At 43.0% G+C, this 19,117-nt stretch overlaps 2 protein-coding genes across 3 annotated transcripts; both read right to left on the minus strand.

Annotated features, from left to right (window-relative positions):
- Positions 1 to 1,969: 1,969 nt before the first annotated feature.
- On the minus strand, positions 1,970 to 11,266 carry LOC109897558 (extracellular serine/threonine protein kinase FAM20C-like). The gene is made up of 9 exons (XM_031833847.1): positions 11,093 to 11,266; positions 6,779 to 6,857; positions 5,495 to 5,587; positions 5,246 to 5,361; positions 4,688 to 4,868; positions 4,276 to 4,385; positions 3,907 to 3,988; positions 2,688 to 2,747; positions 1,970 to 2,417 (listed from the first exon to the last, which is right to left on the minus strand). The coding sequence occupies exons 1-9, from the start codon at positions 11,118 to 11,120 to the stop codon at positions 2,165 to 2,167; spliced, it is 1,002 nt and encodes a 333-aa protein (XP_031689707.1). The 5' UTR covers positions 11,121 to 11,266; the 3' UTR covers positions 1,970 to 2,164.
- Positions 11,267 to 15,987: 4,721 nt separating this feature from the next.
- On the minus strand, positions 15,988 to 18,910 carry LOC109898279 (dynein light chain 4, axonemal). 2 transcript variants are annotated; one of them, XM_020493186.2, is made up of 4 exons: positions 18,756 to 18,910; positions 18,047 to 18,130; positions 17,843 to 17,926; positions 15,988 to 17,365 (listed from the first exon to the last, which is right to left on the minus strand). In XM_020493186.2, exons 2-4 carry the CDS (start codon positions 18,116 to 18,118, stop codon positions 17,201 to 17,203), a joined length of 321 nt encoding a protein of 106 aa, XP_020348775.1. In that variant the 5' UTR covers positions 18,119 to 18,130; positions 18,756 to 18,910; the 3' UTR covers positions 15,988 to 17,200. The 2 variants fall into 2 exon arrangements, with proteins under 2 accessions (XP_020348775.1, XP_020348776.1); XM_020493187.2 differs by having other exon boundaries at positions 15,992 to 17,365; positions 18,047 to 18,146; positions 18,756 to 18,870.
- Between the last annotated feature and the right edge of the window lie 207 nt (positions 18,911 to 19,117).

A 19,117-nucleotide genomic window follows, 5' to 3' on the forward strand; every position in this document is an offset into this window, starting at 1 on the left:
CTTCCTTTTGTGGTTGCCTTCTATCTTATGTAACCATACCAAAAGTAACATACTAACATACTAATTTGAGTGTGCTGGATTTATGTTTACTATGTTACGTAGTCTATGAGACTAGTCTGACTCAAAAGTTCACAGGCAACCTGCAAGGTCCTCGCTGCTGGGGACTTCGGACACCCTTGTGAGGCTGAGTAGTACCTTATGTTCTGTAGAAATTCAATATATATATATTTTTTACCTCTGCTAGCTATCTTCACCGCTAGCTATTTGGACTCGGTTAGCTCACGCAGCGTGGCTGATGATAACTTGGCTAGCTCCCTGGGAATAGTTTAAATGCAGATTTTAGAATATTAACATGAAAATCTGTCGCCAAATGGATGGAAACCTAGCTATTGAGGCACAAACTTTAGAAAATCTCCAGCACAGTAGAGGCTACCATCCCCCGGTTTCACACCTCTGGCCCTGGCTACTGTGTTGCTAGGGGGTTGCTTAGGGCCCTTCCAGAACACTCTTCACAGGCTCTCAAACCTCCAACACAGTCTGCGCTTCAGTTAGACATAGGAGTGCAGAGAGACAACAGGTCAGAAGAACTCTGTACCACCTCAACACAACTCACCACTGGACCCTTCCTATAAGGACAATCCTCCACTCTGGACTTACCAACCATGTGTTAGTGATTGTATGGATAGTGACGCACTATCAATAATTCATCTCCTCTTCTTGTTTGCTGTGTGTGCCTGTATGTTTCGGTGTGGCAATAAAGTGTAAGTTGTTTCCCTGTCTCCTGCTGGTCATTATCAATCCTCTTTCTGGGACTCTGGGACAGTAGCACCTATAAATGAAACCAGCACCTCTATTGGAGACCACCAGATGGTGGTGCTCTTCTTCACAAGCTAACCTGGCTAACTCGCTGCAAAGAAAACTAGCTTCGCAATTCTACCTGCAAAAAGGTGGTATTGCTTGTGTAGAAAGAAACCCTCTTTCTACCTCTCGGTCACCTCCAGCTAGCTACTGTAGCTAGCTAGTGGGACTCGAGTAGCCCACGCGGCTAGGCTCAGGCTAACTGACCACACAATTCTACCTGCAACCCGGTAGCTTTGCTAGCTCTCCCCCTCACCTAGTTAACCTGCATTCAGTCTCAGGCACTAACTAGACCGTAGACCCAGTCACATGGCTCTGCGGTCGCGGGAGTAAGCTAACCTAAGGGGCTAACACTACCCTAGCCCAACCGCTAAGCACTGAGGGTCGCTGCTAGCTAGCTAATGCATCTCAACCCCGTGGCTATAGCGTTCTCTACTGTGCTAACCACTACTATTATTCAAAGTTGTAACATTTTTACTGCATAAGGGCTATCCCTGATGCAGTAAAACAATTTAACATTGAATAATGAAGTAAGCATTATAAAACATAATTTTGAGCGTGAACTCATTACACGTCTTTGTTTGAGACAATTCACAGGTTTTACGCTCCAGCCAAGCTTTTGGGAGAGTGCGATATTTCTCTTTTGGTTAGCGAGGTCATGGATAGCCTCGATTCCTCCCTCTATCAGTCCAATGACTCATTCTCGGGGTAGGCGACGATGAGGATGATGGCGAGATTAACCTCGCCAGTCTTCTCAAGGTGACAGCAGACATAGAGACCGACCAGGTCCCGCCTCCTCAGTCTTTTAGAAGGAGCAGTCCTGAAGACAGAGACGCCATCCCTCCACTGAAGTTTGGGATCAAGTGGCCAGCTCCCCTGGGGAACATAAACCGATAAACGGATCTGTACGATGGGAGTACACGTCCCACTAGTACAGCCTCAGTGAAGCAACTGCTTCCTTCTATCCCAGCTTACAGGCTGACTACTCCGAAAAGTTGTGAGTTCTGTCACCATAACTTCCTGATATACTGCATTCTCTTTCTACTGAGTGCTGGCATTGTTGTGATCAAATGGCCTTGCTGTCTGAAAACTCAAGTAACACTACTCCACCCTTGTAATGCTAAAACACTTTATAATTTTTGTTTTCATTAGGCAACACACACAGTTAAAATGTGCCATGAATGTATACACATAATTAACTGATTGATTGATAATACAATAATCTCATCATCAACCACACCTGAATCCAATGATAGACATATTGCAGTGATGGTTTTGTAAATGGATGTTCAGTCTTAATTATTGTCTAGTGCCGGTATAAGTTAACATCATATCCCTGTAAGTCATCATGGATAACATCATCATGGTGCTCCAGACAGGTGTGTACAGCCTGCAGGATGGTTTTCAGACGACGGTCCAGCACGGAGAGGTGTTGTACAGAGAGGAGGGGAGCCACACTCTCCAGGGGATCCTGGGACAGAGACTCCCTCATGACATCACTCAGACGGAAGCCCGGGAGGGACAGGAGACGCAGACGCATGAGAGTGGAGCGACGGATCCTGAGACAGAGAAAGAGATTTGGGAGAGAGAGAAGAAAAAGACAGAGAGGAGGACAAGGGGAGAGAGAGAGAGGAGAGAAAGAGAGAGAGAAGGAAGACAAGGAGAGAGAGAGAGAGAGAGAGAAGGAAGACAAGGAGAGGGAGAGAGAGAAGGAGGAAAGGGAGAGAGAGAAAGAGAATGAGAAGGAAGAGAGGGGGAGAGATGAGTCTCCTCTTGCACTTTTTTTCTGCTGCACTTGTCCAGATCTTTATACAAGTTGATAGTTTTACCTGCAACACTGTCGTAAGGGCACCAATATGGAGGGTTCATCCACAGAATGACGCCCAAACCTAAAAATAACATTGTTTCCACAATATTACACAACTGTTATATCGGTATGTATAAACTACAATAACTTCAACATATGCACTGGCGACGCATCATTCAGGGCAAGTGAGGCACAGCCCAACCACTGTCCAGCAGATGGCCCTGTTTTGCATGTAATTCTGGCATTAATTTGTGTGACAACATTATATCGTATCAGTTAGCAAACAATGTAAACAAAATAACTGCTCGAGTTAATATTACAGCATACTCGACTCCTCCATGTCATATCATTGTTTTGGTCAATATTCTTTGAGTAAGGCAGATCCAGAATGCAGCTGTTTCAGCCTCGCTCATGTGCCTTCTGTGGTGGAGGGGCAGCCAGAGAAAGCACAGAGCGTAGGCGTTGTTGATTTTCTCTGGTTACGCGTGATTGGCTCAGGGTGATGTCACTTACAACACCCCAGCCCCTACTGGGAGAGCTCACTGACGACCAGGCAGCTTCTTCCCATTGGGTGCTGCCATAGAGTTCAGTTGGCAGTGCTTGTCCAAGAAGGCTCAAGGTCATTTGTCACAGATAAGTCTACACCTTTTCTCCAGTGATTGGACTGATGTGTGTCAACTTCATTGTTTATCTTCTAGCCAGCTGAAAAGTTATCATGTTGACTATCTCCTAGAAAATCATTTTCAAGCTATGTAGAAAACGTAGAGATAAAACATTTTGGTGCTCATCAGCCACTAAATATTGAAATAAGCCCACCCGTTAAAAAGAAAGCAAGCTGGAAAAGAAGATTCAACTGTGGTTGGTGGTGAATAGAAGCAGTGGCTAACAAGCAGCGGCTTGTTAATGTTTGATGCCACTGTTATACTCATGGAACTGTAACTATACAATGGATGAAGTGAGGGAGTAACTTTATAAACGTTGGAGCGTCTTGGTAAAAGGCAGGCAGACACACTCAGAATGGTGTTTTGGCTGCGTTCCAATACTTTAATAATGTAATATTGTAGACCCATGCTGAATTTGACTATGGGAAGTAAACTGATCATAACTGAATGTTATAACGTTTGTGTCTGTAGTGGTTTCGATGCATATTTGCTTTTTTGATACATCCAATATTTTTATGTTAAAATCGCCACTGAACATACAGTATGTATCACCTTATTGATGGAAGCTATGGTACTCACGCCCTCCCGTTGTCTAGGTGCAGCAGGAAAGTGTCATTCCCGAACTTCTCAAAAGTCTCGTAGTGATGTCTGTCCATATTACCTTAGTAGGAATTAAAGCAAAACAATAGTTTATTGCTTTCTGTCTATTCAAAATCTGTTCCACATTATCAGTGGACTTAAACCTTGGCACATTCCTAATATGGTCGTGTGGGGAAATGTTCAGAACATTTAGTCATTCTTATGGAATGTATTGCTTCAGTGACTCGATAAAAAAACTAAAGAAGAGAAATCAAGGTAGTGTGTTGAATTGTTACTGATTTCAAGAATATTGGAATTACTGAAGTAGTAATAGTAGTAGAAGCTGTGTTGTTCAGTGTGCTTACTGACTCATGAGGAAGTCCAGAATGACCATGTCAATTAGATCCACTAGTCTGGTGCCTTGGTTGTATGGAGGGGTCTGTTTCACCGTGTCACAGTAATCTGGGTTCTTCTCCCATCTGAAACAGTAGCAGCTGCATGTGAGGTATGGACTCGAACAGTGTATGCTTTAGTCAAATGCACGGGTTTATTCCCAGTGGGGGACAATATGATACTACTACACATTATTACATTGCATTGATCAGTTGAATTCTATCAATGCAATCGAAACGTTGAATTATACCTCCAACCCATCAGTTTGCCATCTACTGTACAGTATATAACCACTAATACAGATATACACTTCACTTGGTTTCTTCACATCCCCTCCCATAGTTAGAGACCCCCAGGCAAGGGGCCCATTTCGGTACCCACTACCCACGGTGCCAGTTTGGTGCGGCTGTAGGAGCGCCTCCAAGGGGACCTCCAGGAGCGTCTGGGGGCCAGGGAGAGGTCAGGCAGCATGGAGGCCAGGGACACCTCCAAGACCTGGGGTCGACCACACACTGGGTTCTCTGTGGAGCAGTAGTATTCACACTGGCCGTGGAAACACAAATTACCCACTGGGGGAGGCGGACGGAGAGAGAGAGAGACAAGGGGTTGGGTGAATAGTACAGTTAACTGACTAAATGCAAGTAGTAGGCCTACAGTGGACAGTTGTTGCCAAACATTTGGGGTCATAACCCATCTAAAAGCATTTAGAACTTTTTCTTGTGACCAGTCATAAACCCAAAACGACACAGAAAAGTAAACTGTAGCCCACCAGTGCAACCCAACCAACCGTTTGGGAAACTCTGGACTAGCACATAGTGCAAGCCACTATACACACACAAGCTTAATAACAGAGAAGGAGGGACATTTGGTTGCTATCTGTGCTGATTGGACACACCAGGAGAGTTAGATTTGATTATGAAAGCTGATTGGACCAACCGCCACACACCAGGAGAGGTGAAGAAGGTTCTGGATAGTTTGTGGTCTGTGGTGATAGCTCTGATCTCTGTGGTTATGTTGATGAGTCTACCTACCACTGGAGGGATTCTACAGAAACCTAGCACCCTGAGAGAGGACACACACACACAGATAAAGAGAGATAGAAATCAGTGGTAGTGATTTAGAAGTTATTTTCTCCTCTTTCTTTTGACACACAGATTAATCTCAGATGGGAGGCCCATTTTTTTATTGTTTTCACCTGTCTAGGTGGAAGGCAGCAATCTCTGCATTGTGTCTTTCAAAATCAGAGAAGTAGAACAGGTTGAAGTCTGTCTCTGCATCTCTCTCCTGCCTGCATAAAACACACACAGAACAATGTGATTTTTCTCACCTCCAAAATAAGATTACTGTGAAAGAGTAAGAGTGTTATGTGACTGATACAATAAAGTTGTATTGTTGTGTTGTATTGTATAGTATCATATCGCATTGTAAATCATATTGTATATCATAAGGTAGTATATCGTATTGTAAGCCGTATTGTATATCATATTGTTCTTTGATGAACTGCAATGTGCCTTTTACTATTGTCTAGGCTCAGCTCTGTCAGCTGAGGTTGCTCTTAAATGCTGATAAGACAAAGTTCATGGTTTTCATGAAATCTAAGATGAAACCATTAAAGCTAATTTATGCTTGGTCGGAGGTGCCGTATGGAGGGTGTGCCGCAATTGCGGACCCTCCAGAGGCATGCCGAGGTCAAATTGAGCTCTGTACTGCATCGCCGCATGCTGCCCAAATTTGAACAATGCGGAGGGCTATATATTACTCTGCATTGACATGATTGGTTGACGGTAGGTGGGGCGGGAAGGTCCAGTATAAACACAAACTTACTTCCTTGACAACAGCTCTGCTCTGCTTAACGAAACGCAAGAAGTAGAAATACCCTGACTTCTGCAGAGGCCGTGTCGCAGTAAATGCTGTATGGCCACTGCAGATGTCGGATTGACCATGCAGAGCCTTTTAGACTCTTCCATGCATAGTCACTATGCAGGACGAGCAAATAGAAAAGGGTATCAACTTACTTGAGTTTCTTGTTAGATGAGTGGTTCACATCTAAACCCCACATCTAGGGTCTTGTGAAAAAGCTCAGGCTCAAATTGGGGTTTTATTTTCAAAATAAGTCGTGTTTTTCTTTAAAAAGTGAGAAGAAATACTTGTTTCTGCTACCTTCTTGCCTGTAATCGACTATGGTGATAACTTGTACATGTTTGCCCCTCTGGCATCATTACATATGCTGGACACAAGGGGCAGTCAATATTTTGACCCCTAGGTTCAAACAAACACTCCAATGTGCCTGTTAAATGTATTAGCTGATGTTTTTAAACTGTAGTGCTTTGTGTTTTACGTTGTAAATGTTGACAATTTGTGTGCTGCTTTTTTCCGGCCAGGCCTCTTTTGCTAAATAGATGTTTAATCTCAATGAGACTAACCTGGTCAAATAAAGGGCAAGTAAATAAAGATCATACGTCGTATCGTGATTTCTCACCTCATGGGTTTGAGGAGGGCCTGTCCGTAGTTGGGGAATGACATGATCAGCTTGAGCTGGGTACCCCCACTCTTCTGCACTGAAACACACATAACAGACAACGCTACAACGTCACCATAATAATCACACACCAGCATGCAGACCCTCAGAACACAGAGACATATCACATACCGTACATTAAAACACATGAAAGTCACAGGGTCTCCACAACATTCAAAGGAAATACACCATAGGTACCTGTCATTGACTGCACTGATGGTGTTCTTTTGGTAATAGTACAGTATTTCTAGTGGATTTTACATAAATGCAGTTACCCCTGTTCTCCACAGGGTGTCCTCATTACATAAAGTACAGAATGTGGCCGAACATCAAAAACTGTCTGGTATCATTTAGTGGTGATTCTAGAATCTAGTGACTTTAGAGAGGAGGAATGAGAAGAAGAGGAAGATGAGGAGGAGTATATGAAGCGTGGCTATGGGCCAGCCCACACACAAGCTGATTATTGCGTAATCTTTTATGCTCAACACATACAGTATTCAAAGTGTGTGTGTATGCGTGTGTTTGTGTGTGAGCATATGTTTGTGTGTGTTTATATGCATGGATGTGTGAGTGGGATTTTTTTATGATCAGAGCAGGATTATATTGACTGACCTCAGAACAAAAGATCAGAGGAGCTGGAGATTTCGATTATCTGGCTTTCACGTTTCTACTCTGACTGTTTCTTTACTGTCATCCATTTGCTGATGTTCTAGTTTGGTGTAATCACTTTGTGTATTTTGCAGTTTAAAGACTTATAATTGCTTTCAGTGGTTTTAGATTTTATCCTCACAGTCTATGGTTGATTGGTTAGTGTTTAAGAATTGCTTTTGGCTTTTGTTTGTTTCTTTTTGTTTGTTTCTTTAGATTGTGTGTTTAATTATGATACTCACTCACTCACACACACAAAACTCCCACTCCCCCTCCCCCCTCCCCTTCCCCACACGCTCAAACCCATACACAGTAGCTTGGCACACAACAAAATGCTGGGTTAAAAACAACCCTATTTAGCTTCTTTGGTAAACCAGCGCTGGGTAAATATTGGACAGAACACACACTGGGTTAGTTTGACCCAGCCAGTTGGGTTGCGTTAATATGGATTATACAAACATGGGTTTATTTTACCATCAGTTTTTTTTAACCATTAGTTGGGATGAAATAACAGTTGGGATTAGTTGGGATGAAATAACCACTCCATAGGTTATTTTCAGGAGGCATGGCCTATTAGAGACATGGGTTTCAGACAATTATTTTTGGCCACCTGTAATAGCAAATGTATTTCCTGTTCATCATGTTTGTACACTGCACTTTTTTTTTTTTGCACATGATATATTATAACATAAAACTCATGACATTATTATCTACATATCCCAACATTGAAATATCCATAAGGTCTTGGGAAACATTGATTAAAGTGGCAGTGTTCAACCTTAACATGAAATAACAACAAAGCAGATGAACCGGAATTACATTTACTTTCACGGGTGGCCAAAAATAACTATCTAAAAGCCACGCCCCTGCTAGTCTTCTGAGCTCACCCACTCACCCACACCCAATTTCGATAACCCATCACCAATAATCCAGCGTTTTAAAAAAAGAAAACAACCTATAAGTGACCCAATGCTTGCAACCCAGCATGGTCAACCAAACAACCAAGCATTTTTTAGAGTACTGCTACTTCCATGTTTGCATGTGATAGATAAACAAATGGATCCCAACCAAGGCTTCTGAACAGTCTCACAACAGACAGGATTTGAGGGCCATCAGACAATGTTTTACAGCCTCCCAGGGTAATCTCTTCATTCACTGTAATGCCAACTCTTTTGTGTCTCGTGTGTATGTGTGGGTTGAATGGGCCCATGGACACAAAGCTAGGGTTAGGATTGGGGTTATGGCTAGGCTTAGAGTTGAGCCGGGGTGTGGACATGAAGCTATGGTTAGGGTTATGGCTAGTGGTCTGTATAATTCAGGAATAGCATATATTGAACAAAAATATAAACGCAACATGTAAAGTGTTGGTCCCATGTTTCATGAGCTGAAATAAAAGATCCCAGAAATGTTCCATATGCACAAAATGCTTATTCTCTCAAATGTTATGCACAAGTGAGCATTTCTCCTTTTCCAAGATAATCCATCCACCTAAAAGGTGTGGCATATCAAGAAGCTGATTAAACAGCATGATCATTACACAGCTGCACCTTGTGCTGGGGACAATAAATGGCCACTCTAAAATGTGCAGTTTTGTCACACAACACAATGCCACAGTTGTCTCAAGTTTTGAGGAAGCATGCAATTGGCATGCTGACTGCAGGAATGTCCAACAGAGCTGTTGCTAGATCATTTTATGTTAATTTCTCTACCATAAGCCAACTCCAATGTCGTTTTAGAGAATTTGGCAGTACGTTCAACTGGCCTCACAACCGCAGACCATGTGTAACCACACCAGCCCAGGACCTCCACATCTGGCTTCTTCACCTGCAGAATCGTCTGGGACCAGCCCCTGAAGAATCTGAAGCATCTGAAGAAACTGTGCACAACTGAAGATTTTCTGCACAAATGGTCAGAAACCGTCTCAGGGAAGCTCATCTGCGTGCTTGTCGTCCTCACCAGGGTCTTGACCTGACCGCAGTTCGAATTCGTAACCAACTTAATTGGGCAAATGCTGACCTTTGATGGCCACTGGCACGCTGGAGAAGTGTGTTCTTCAGAGGAATCCTGGTTTCAACTGTACCAGGCAGATGGCAGCGTATATGGCGTCGTGTGGGTGAGCGGTTTGCTGATGTCAACGTTGTGAACAGAGTGCCCTGTGGTGACGGTGGGGTTATGGTATCAGCAGGCATAAGCTATGGACAACAAGAACAATTGCATTTTATTGATGGCAATTCGAATGCACGAGATACCGTGACGAGATCCTGAGGTCCATTGTCGTGCCATTCATCCGCTGCCATCACCTCATGTTTCAGCATGATAATGTACGGCCCCATGTCGGAAGGATCTGTACACAATTCCTGGTAGCTGAAAATGTCACAGTTCTTCCATGGACTGTATTCTCACAATTAAGCATGTTTGGGATGCTTTGGATCGAAGTGTACGACAGTGTATTCCAGTTCCTGCCAATATCCAGCAATTTCGCACAGCCATTGAAGAGGAGTGGGACAACATTTCACAAGCCACAATCAAGATACTGATTAACTCTATCCGAAGGAGATGTGTCACGCTGCATGTGGCAAAGGGTGGTCACACCAGATACTAATCAAAGGGCTACTCAGACCCTTCTTTTACGCTGCTGCTACTCTCTGTTTATTATCTATGCATAGTCACTTTAACTCTACCTACATGTACATATTACCTCAATTACCTCGACTAACCGGTTCACTGTAAGGTCTACACCTCTTGTAATCGGCGCATGTGACAAATAACGTTTGATTTGATTTGAAACTGACTGGTTTTCTGATCCACGCCTCTACCTTTTTTAAACAGATGCTTATCTGTATTCTCAGTCATGTGAAATCCATAGATTAGGGCCAAATGTATTTATTTAAATTGACTGATTTCCTTATTAGAACTGTAACTCAGTAAAATCTTTGAAATTGTTGCATTTATATTTTTGTTCAGTGTAGTTTACTCCATGTCCAGTTCATGCTGATTGATACAGAATTGACCTCAACTCCGCTTAGTAACAGAGTCATCATCTTGTTTGTGGAGTTTGGGCTTCCCCTTGGGGTTGAAAGATAAAACAGTACCATCACCATTTTAAGGCTCATGCATTTATCCCAACTGACTTGGAATAGCTACAGTACTTTAGTTTTTTTTAAAGCAAGCTACAGTGGTGCCACAGGCTGTTGTACTGCAGACAGTCGTGTTTGAATTACAATATTTGTGGCTTAGTTTACTCAAAAAAGCTGTATAAATTAAAGGGATACTTCAGGATTTTGGTAATGAATACATAATCCTTTATGTACTTCCCCAGAGTCAAGTGAACTCCTGTATACCATTTTTAAGTCTCTATGTCCAATATGAAGGAAGTTCTAGGTAATTTTGTGAGCTAATGCTAACTAGCCTGCTAGTATCCTTCCAGTCATTGCACTAACGCTAGCCTCAACCACCACAACCCTAACCCTTCCTGTCCACACCCCAGCTCAACATTAACCCTAGCCATAACCCAAACCCTAACCTTAACCTTATTAGCTTCACTATGTCCACACCCCGGCTCAACCCTAACCGTAGTCTTATTCCTAGTCTTAGCTACATGTCCACACCCCAGCTCAACCCTCTCACCTGCGCTGAGAATGCGTTGTGTGGCCATCTGTTGAGTCACCTCGGCAACGCTAGGGTCATTCCTGTCATACAGCTCCCAGCGAGAGATCCCAAGGTGGTACCTCAGCCAGGCAGGGTGGGTGTCCGCACTTCTAGTCCAATTAGCTCGGTCATAACCATCCTCCTCGCTGTCACTCTGCCTATATGGAAAGAGCAGGGGAAGATGGATGGGGAAACAGGCCAATTAAGCAATGGGTATCAAAAATGTATGAGAAAAGTAATATGCTATGACAGAATGATATACTTTGTTGTTATCTAGAAAGCATTTTCTTTCCTCTTTAATTTTTCTACTTTGTTGTTATCAGTGGTCTTCCACTCCTCTTTCTCTCACTCACCACTCACTATCTTCACTGCTTTTGTCACTGTCCTCCTCCTCATCTTCCTCCTCACTGTCCCCCCCCTTGTTCTTTGGCTTCAACTTCAGCAGCCAATCGTCTTCCAGCAGATGTTTGCGTGGCAGGTTGTACAGCGGGTGGCTGAAGAGGGCCTCCAGCTTGGAGCGACTGCTGATCCGTTGGCTCACTTTGGTGGCCATTTTGGTTTGAATCAGCTTTTTGTCCTTCTCCTTCTCATTGACAATGTTGAATGAGGCCTCCACCTTGTGGTCTATGTGGGCGGCCATTTTGGTAAAGTCTCCATTCATGCGACTTACTGGTAATTTGTGTGAGCTGCTTTGTGAGGAAAGGGAATGAGATCTCCCCTGTTTTCCATGGGGAACAGTTCCAGGAAAAGACAAAGAGGAGGAACAGGAGGAGGGGGGGGGGATAACGCAGGATGTTTGGAGGACGGAGAGACAGAAGAGGGCCAGGATGAGGTGGAGAGCCAGGGACAGACATGTCAATACCAAACAGACGGAATGAGAGAGACGACCCACGCCCTGCCTCGCCATGCTGGGAGAGAGTGAAAACTTCAATTCACATTACCTCCAAATATAATCTGCTTTATAATATTCAAAACTCTGAAGAAGGCAGTTGTTGAGTCAAGAGTCATGACAGATTAACAGGCATAAAGGAAACAAAGGGAAATGTGACAGAGTCATAACCGGGCAAGCAGGCGGACAGACAGACAGAAAAGACAGCCAGCCACCAGAAACAGCAGGCCAGTATTCCTTAACACAAATCTAACAATCTCCTCTCCTCATCAAAGCACAGACACAATGTGATTCCAGTTAGCTACCCTGAGAATCAAGCACCGCTAAAGAGAATCAATATATTATTGAAGGCCCACCGCTCCAACATTCCCAGTATGAAGCAGCAGTAGGATGGCTAATGCATTACTTACTTTGTTTTTTCACAATGTGCCAAGAAGTTGTGAGACTCTCTCTTCCCCTCACTCTCTCTGGATCCTCAATAAATGTGACAGGGCAAAAATACACTTGTAGTACATTTTCATTTTGTCAATTTTTTCTCTCCCTTTCTCTCCCTGACAGACAGCTGATAGTGGTCCTGTTATCTGTGTGGTCACGCTAGTTCAAACAGAACAGAGGTAGGAGCCAGGTTAGAGTGACCGGGATGGACGTTACAGTGAGGAGGGGGACATTCATATTACCCCTTTATTTTAGGATTAGTTTTTTAGAACACCAGATACTTTCAATAGAAATACATATTGTAATGCGTAATTGGATTGAATTGTAGATGGGATATATTACACAAGACACACACACACCGATACAGACACACACACTCTTGACGGGTCGTCACCCACTGGCTCTCATTCTCTATTGACTGGTTCTCATTCTCTATTTTCAGACTCATTAGTCTACAGCCCCAGCCTTCCGTCTACTGAGCTTGCATGCCAAATGACACCCTATTCCTTATATAGTGCACTACTTTTGACCACCAGGGCCCTTCCCCCAGAAACAGACACACGCACGCACACAGACACGCGCACACACACACTCACGCACGCACACACACACTCAGCTTCACATGTTTGTAGAGAGTGTTGTAGTAACATACTGTAGCAGTATTACTTCACAAAGCACCCATGAGCACTGACTAGATCAAATATTTGTACTCCTTCCTCCTCTCTTCTCTCAGCTTCATCTATCTCTCCTCAATTCCCACGCTCCCCCTTTCCTTTTACCCTCCCTCCAGCTCTCTTACCTGCTGATAAATGCATTCCTCATCTACCTCTATCCCTTTAATTCCTTCCCTCCATCCCTGATTATTTCCTGATGGGGCCAGTTTATTCCTCAGACACAGACCAAAGCTTCAAAGTCCGTCCTGTTTCCCTCAAAGCAGTTAATGTAGGTTGCTTGGAAACTACCCAGAATTCTCACCATAATTGTCTGTTACTTCAAACCAAAAAAAAGAAAGGTACAAGAACAACGTTGACCCAGTCGACTAATGTGTTGCACCTCACTGCCGTGGCAGACTTACTAGTGTTGAGACAGAGAGAGGACGAGAGGGAGAGTGTTTCTTGTTACAGATGGTGGGTGAAGTGATGGCGTGGCCAGCAGAGAGATGAGGGTAGAGCTCTTTGATGGCAGAGTCACTGTGGGTAGCACTGGTGGTTCAGTTACTCCCTGGCTACCAATGAATATTTCATTTCAAGAGAGAGAGAGAGAGAGAGAGAGAGAGTGAGAAGAAAAAGAGTGGGAGGAGAGGGAGAAATTAAGAGAACGTTAAGAAAAAGAGATGGAGTGAGGGGAAATATCATGCATGGGAAATGAACTGCAAGAGGGGACATGTGGAATACCAAAACATAGTGCTGGTAACATGTGTTAATGTGTCATGTTAAGACTGATCCAGAGAATCCACACACATAGCCACACACACAGTTAAATCATCCCTGTGTAATCCTGCATCCCGGCATTCCAAAAGGACTGTCATCCTTATCCCATTCTCATAATGCCTTTTTTCTTTAACTCCCTAACTCTTTTTCTCCATCAATCCATCCCTTCTCCCTGTTCCAAGGCAACAGCTTGTGGGATAGTGCTAATCCTCCCTGTCTCCCACTGGGACAATCTGTCACTCGCTATAGAGGAAGAGAGTGTGTGTCAGACTGTGTGTAAGTCAGTGTGTCAGACTGTGTGTGTTGGTGAGAGAGGATGGAGGAAGTAGAGGGAAAATAGGAGGGGAAGGCCCCCACAATAAAAAATACTAGTTTTTTTTATAGAAAACTACAGTACTTACTATAGAATTATATATACTACAAATTCAAATATTTTACTGAGTTACAGTTCATATAAGAAAATCAGTCAATTGAAATAAATTCATTAGGCCGTCAAATGACTGGGCAGGAGTGCACCCACTGGGGATTCAGGCCCAACCAATCAGAGTGAGTTTTTCCTCACAAAAGGGCTTTATTACAGACAGAAATACTCCTCAGGTCCTGGTTAGTTGTGGTTACACATGATAGGCCGGTTGGACGTACTGCCAAATTCTCTAAAATGGCGACAGCTCTGGTGGACATTCCTGCGGTGCCAACTGTAACACTTGAGACATCTGTGGCATTGTGTTGTGTGACAAAACTGCACATTTTAGAGTGGCCTTTTATTGTCCCCAGCACAAGGTGCAGCTGTGTAATGAGCATGCTGTTTAATCAGCTTCTTGATATGCCACCTGTCAGATGGATGGATTATCTTGGCAAAGGAGACATTTTCACTAATAGGGATATAAACAAATTTGTGCACCAAATTTGAGAGAAATTTGTGCATATGGAAAATGTCTGGGATTTTTTATTTCAGCTAGTGAAACATGGGACCAACACTTTACATGTTGAGTTAATATATTTTTGTTCAGTGTAGTAAACTGTAATATACTTTAAAATAATATATTAAAAACAATATTATCCCTCGATGTGTAGTACTTACTATAGAATTTTGTTGTAAACTAGAGAATACTATAGTAAACACAACAGTATCATCTCTAGAAAAAAAAACACTGTACTAAATACTACAGTAATGTTTGCAAAAACACTAGTGAATACTGTAATATTTATACCATAGTATACTATAGTATTTTTTCATGTGGGGGGATAGAGATGGAGAGGCAAGGGAGCAAATTAGAGAAAGCAGAGGCAGAATGTAGACCTGAACGGGAAATAGAGAAAGAAAAACAATATTATTTTGGTACAGCTGAATAGACAGACAGAGGGAGAAATGAGACTAAGGCAGAGAGAGCAACAAATAAAAAGGAAGACATGAGGGAAACAGATGACTCGGGGAGAGAGTGCGAGAGAGACTAGAGGGTTCTGGGAATCTAGGATGATTTAGAAGAGGAAAAGAGAACTAAGATTTAAAAACACTCTTGCTGCTTGCACCCAATAACAGTGTGAGACGGAATATGGAGCAGTGTCATTTGTTCTCTAGTCTAGGTGATTGGACGCACGTAGGTTCACTCACATCCATAGAAACTCAAATTTCAGGGTCAGTGCTGTGCTCACACACAACCTGCACTTTATATTTACATTTTAGTCATTTAGCAGATGCTCTTATCCAGAAGGACTTACATGAGCAATTAGGGTTAAGTGCCTTGCTATATAGAACTATTTACTTCAGAACTTGGCCTATAGATAAGAAGGACCACCAAGGGCCTAGCAGTAAATTGCCTTCTCTAATATGAAACTATTACATCAAAGGGCAGATTGCTCTGTTGGTTGTTGCGTTTTAAAGGGCAGGTTGCCCTTGGTTATAGTGTTAGCATGGTGGCTAATTAAAAGGGAACTCTGTAGGGTTTTGGTCTTTCCGTTTTTGCAACGGAAAAACCAAAATAAGTGTTTCTTACTGGACACATTCAGGTAGGTCCCTCCCCATTTCATCCCGTTTGCTTCATAGTGAACACTAGGGACATCCTGTATATATAAATCCCCGGTCCACATACCTTCAACAAACAACACCCACAATCGGAAGATTTGAAAAAACTAAAACATTTTTATCACTTTCAGAAATAATTTCATGTGCAATGAATTTATGAATGTATGCAAACATAGTGTTGAAGTGAAAACAACAATACAACGCATCAGTGTTATGGTACCTGGTTTCATCCACGGTTGACAACATAAAGGATTCTATGTGGCATTGAGACTGTATGCCTAGTTGATATCCATTGAAATGCAATGCCTAGGCCTAGTCAGAATAGCTCATGTAATATCATCAGTTGTGATACAAATTCAGAACAACAACGACACCTATCCATGACTATCTTATAACGTTGGCGTGACAGAAAATAACTATTATTTGAACAATAAGCTCTTTCATAAAAAGCCCATGATGATCATTTACAAAATCAGATTCCATCTTCACATTCAAATTCAAGTATTTAATGTACATTGAGAGGATATAAAAGTCCCTGTGATATCTTATCAGTTATAGGAGGAGTAGAGACACAGACAAGGGTGACTTATGGGACTCATGTCTGAAAGGTAAAGACTAAAGGTATACTACTATAGAAGGAGATAAAAAAATAATCTATAGAGAGGATTGGAGAAACAGAGACCGTGTGAATTGAGAGCAATAAGAGAGACTGAGAGAGTGTGTTTCTGTGTGTAAGGATGTTTTTCAGCAGATGGCATAGCAGCCCACCGCGACGACAGTGTGCCAACGTACAAGCGGAATGGAGGAAAGACAGAGCTGGAAAGGTGAGCATGAGGAGATGTTGATGAGAACACACACACACCACCTCGAGTTAAAAAAGTAGAGCAGAAAGTAATAGGGAAAGAGAGTGCAAGTGTTTCAGCCCCACTGAATTCTATCAGTAGGATAGTAGGAGACAGCAGACTCCTTCATGTAGTGAACTCACTGCTCTGTAGAAATGATCACATTTGTATACAGATAAAACTTGGTCATTTTCATACTGTTTGGGCACATACAAGGCAAGAGTGTGACATGCTGATATTGAATACAATATATCAATTATGACTCAGCCTAATCAATCAATGATGTATGGGACATCACAGGCAGGCGCGCGCACACACACACACACAATCAGTAAATAACAAAGAAAAATACTACAAAGCTCAGAGATTGGTGAATCATCCAGGATGTGTATATAAATATATAAACACACTCGTTAGGTAGAGACAGACTGGGTGCGAGGGGTGTGTGTGTGTGCCTGTGTGTGTGTGCTAAGCACACTTCCACACACACACGGCCAGGCTGCCTCCAAAGAACATGTAGAGCAGGTTCTTGACCTCGTGTGTCACCTCGAAGCCAAAGCCCTCACCAATCACCACGTGCCACGAGCTGCCAAACTTTTTATCCATTGACTCTTTGATCATCTTCGCCGCATTCTGAAATGGAAAGAGAGAGAGGTTTGAGAAGATACAGAAACCAAACCAAATCCCTGGCTCCTATCCGTAAGCCCTTGTCAACACCGCCTTGTGGATTTGAGAGTAAAGGATAGAAGTCAGCAATATGGCTGAAACTGAATACTTATCCATTGATAGGGATGAGGGATCCATTTGGAATTGGGCCTATGAGAGAGGAGAGGAAGTGATGGAGGGGGTAAAATACAGAGGGCAGGAGGAGAGAGGGAAAGAAGGAGAGAGAGACGGAGGAAGAGAGAGAGAACCAGTGTTCTAGTCCAGATGGACACACAGGTTTGCTGGAATGAGTGGTGAGGCAGGCTGACACAATGCCAGACTGGCTGAGAGGGTGGATTACATACAGGCCTGGTTTTAAAAAGTGACTGGTTGGATTAAAGCAATAGTGAGTGTGCTGTACTAATCAAGCTGCACTTCGCACAGTGTATAGACAGACGGACAGACCTCATTATTGGTGGCAAACTTCTCACAGGCTGTGACACACAGTTCCATCGTTTCCACTCTCATCTCCTCTGGCATGTCTGTGTGCTGTGAAGAAATCAGAACAATACATTACAACACTCACTATTTACTCCAAGAAACCGACGGTCGCACAGCCTCTACTTGTGAACCACATATGTGTCACAGCAGCGAAACGATCTGTCTCACCCTGATGAGTGGGAAGCTGTGGAGCCTCTTGTAATCGGCCTCCTCCTTCTTGCTCTCTGTTGTCTCTGCCATTCCCTTCTCCTTCTGGAGAGAAAACTCACTCACATTTGAATGGAAGCATAGCCTTAGTATTTATTTGGCAGGTTAAAATGTTAGCTACATGTTGCCACAATGTTTGTCAAGTACTACAGTAGGCATGAGCAAAGGAGGCTGAACTAAAGAGACCCTCCTAGTCCTGCTCACTTCGTATTAGTTTACTTCTACCCATGACAACACAAGCAATGAATGTAGTGACTGCAGAGTTGGTCACTATGGCCAGGAAAGTGACATACATGAATGACATTGTCATGCATATATAGGCAATTATCAAAAATGGGTGAAAGGTTACCCACAGAGTTGACTAGCTAACGTTAGCTAGCTAGTAACGTTAGTCTGTATACGTGTAACGTTAGGTATGACTTTGACAGGTAGCTACCTAACTAGGCATTTGCCTACACTAACATTAGCTAGTTACTGTACTGTATCTAGTTGTCTTGTGGCTTGTGTAGGTTGTTGCCTTGCCTCCTCACTAACGTTCTCTTAGTTGCAATGCGACCAACGCTGCAAGTTAATGAAAAGAGTTGCAAACATTGCACGCCGTTATGAGAGTTTCTTCTTTGAATTATACTTGGTTATGGATAGCAAGTTGGCTAAATAGCTGGCTACTTACCTCTGGCTAGTTTACCACGACAAGCTAGGTCCATTTATTGTTGATATGGAAACATGTCGGCCATAGCAACCGCTTCTTTCGTGCCAGACTCTCCTTCTTCTTCTTGTGCGTTTCTGGCAGACGAGACTCTGTCTTGCCTATTGCTACCTTTCTCAGGTCGGAGTGCGAATTACACATTTAAATATTTAATAGCCTCACACCCGAAGCAGGCCGATGGAATAGAGAAACGACAGCTTCCTTGATATTTTGCTCTGCCTCTCATTTAAACCCAACTCACACACACACACACACACACACACACACACACACACACACACACACACACACACACACACACACACACACACACATATATATATATA

This window comes from Oncorhynchus kisutch, linkage group LG10, assembly GCF_002021735.2.
Source record: "Oncorhynchus kisutch isolate 150728-3 linkage group LG10, Okis_V2, whole genome shotgun sequence".
NCBI lineage: Eukaryota > Metazoa > Chordata > Actinopteri > Salmoniformes > Salmonidae > Oncorhynchus > Oncorhynchus kisutch.

Excerpts from the sequence above, each read along its gene's own strand:
- LOC109898279 (XM_020493186.2), bottom strand. The coding sequence starts at position 18,118 with ATGGCAGAGACAACAGAGAGCAAGAAGGAGGAGGCCGATTACAAGAGG. Across the intron at positions 17,927-18,046 it reads ACAGCTTCCCACTCATCAGG|CACACAGACATGCCAGAGGA; the intron begins GTGAGACAGATC and ends ATTTCTTCACAG. Across the intron at positions 17,366-17,842 it reads AGTTTGCCACCAATAATGAG|AATGCGGCGAAGATGATCAA; the intron begins GTCTGTCCGTCT and ends TTTCCATTTCAG.
- LOC109897558 (XM_031833847.1), bottom strand. The coding sequence starts at position 11,120 with ATGGCCACACAACGCATTCTCAGCGCAG. Across the intron at positions 6,858-11,092 it reads ACAACGCATTCTCAGCGCAG|TGCAGAAGAGTGGGGGTACC; the intron begins GTGAGAGGGTTG and ends TGTGTGTTTCAG. Across the intron at positions 4,386-4,687 it reads AGCCGCACCAAACTGGCACC|ATGGGAGAAGAACCCAGATT; the intron begins GTGGGTAGTGGG and ends CTACTGTTTCAG.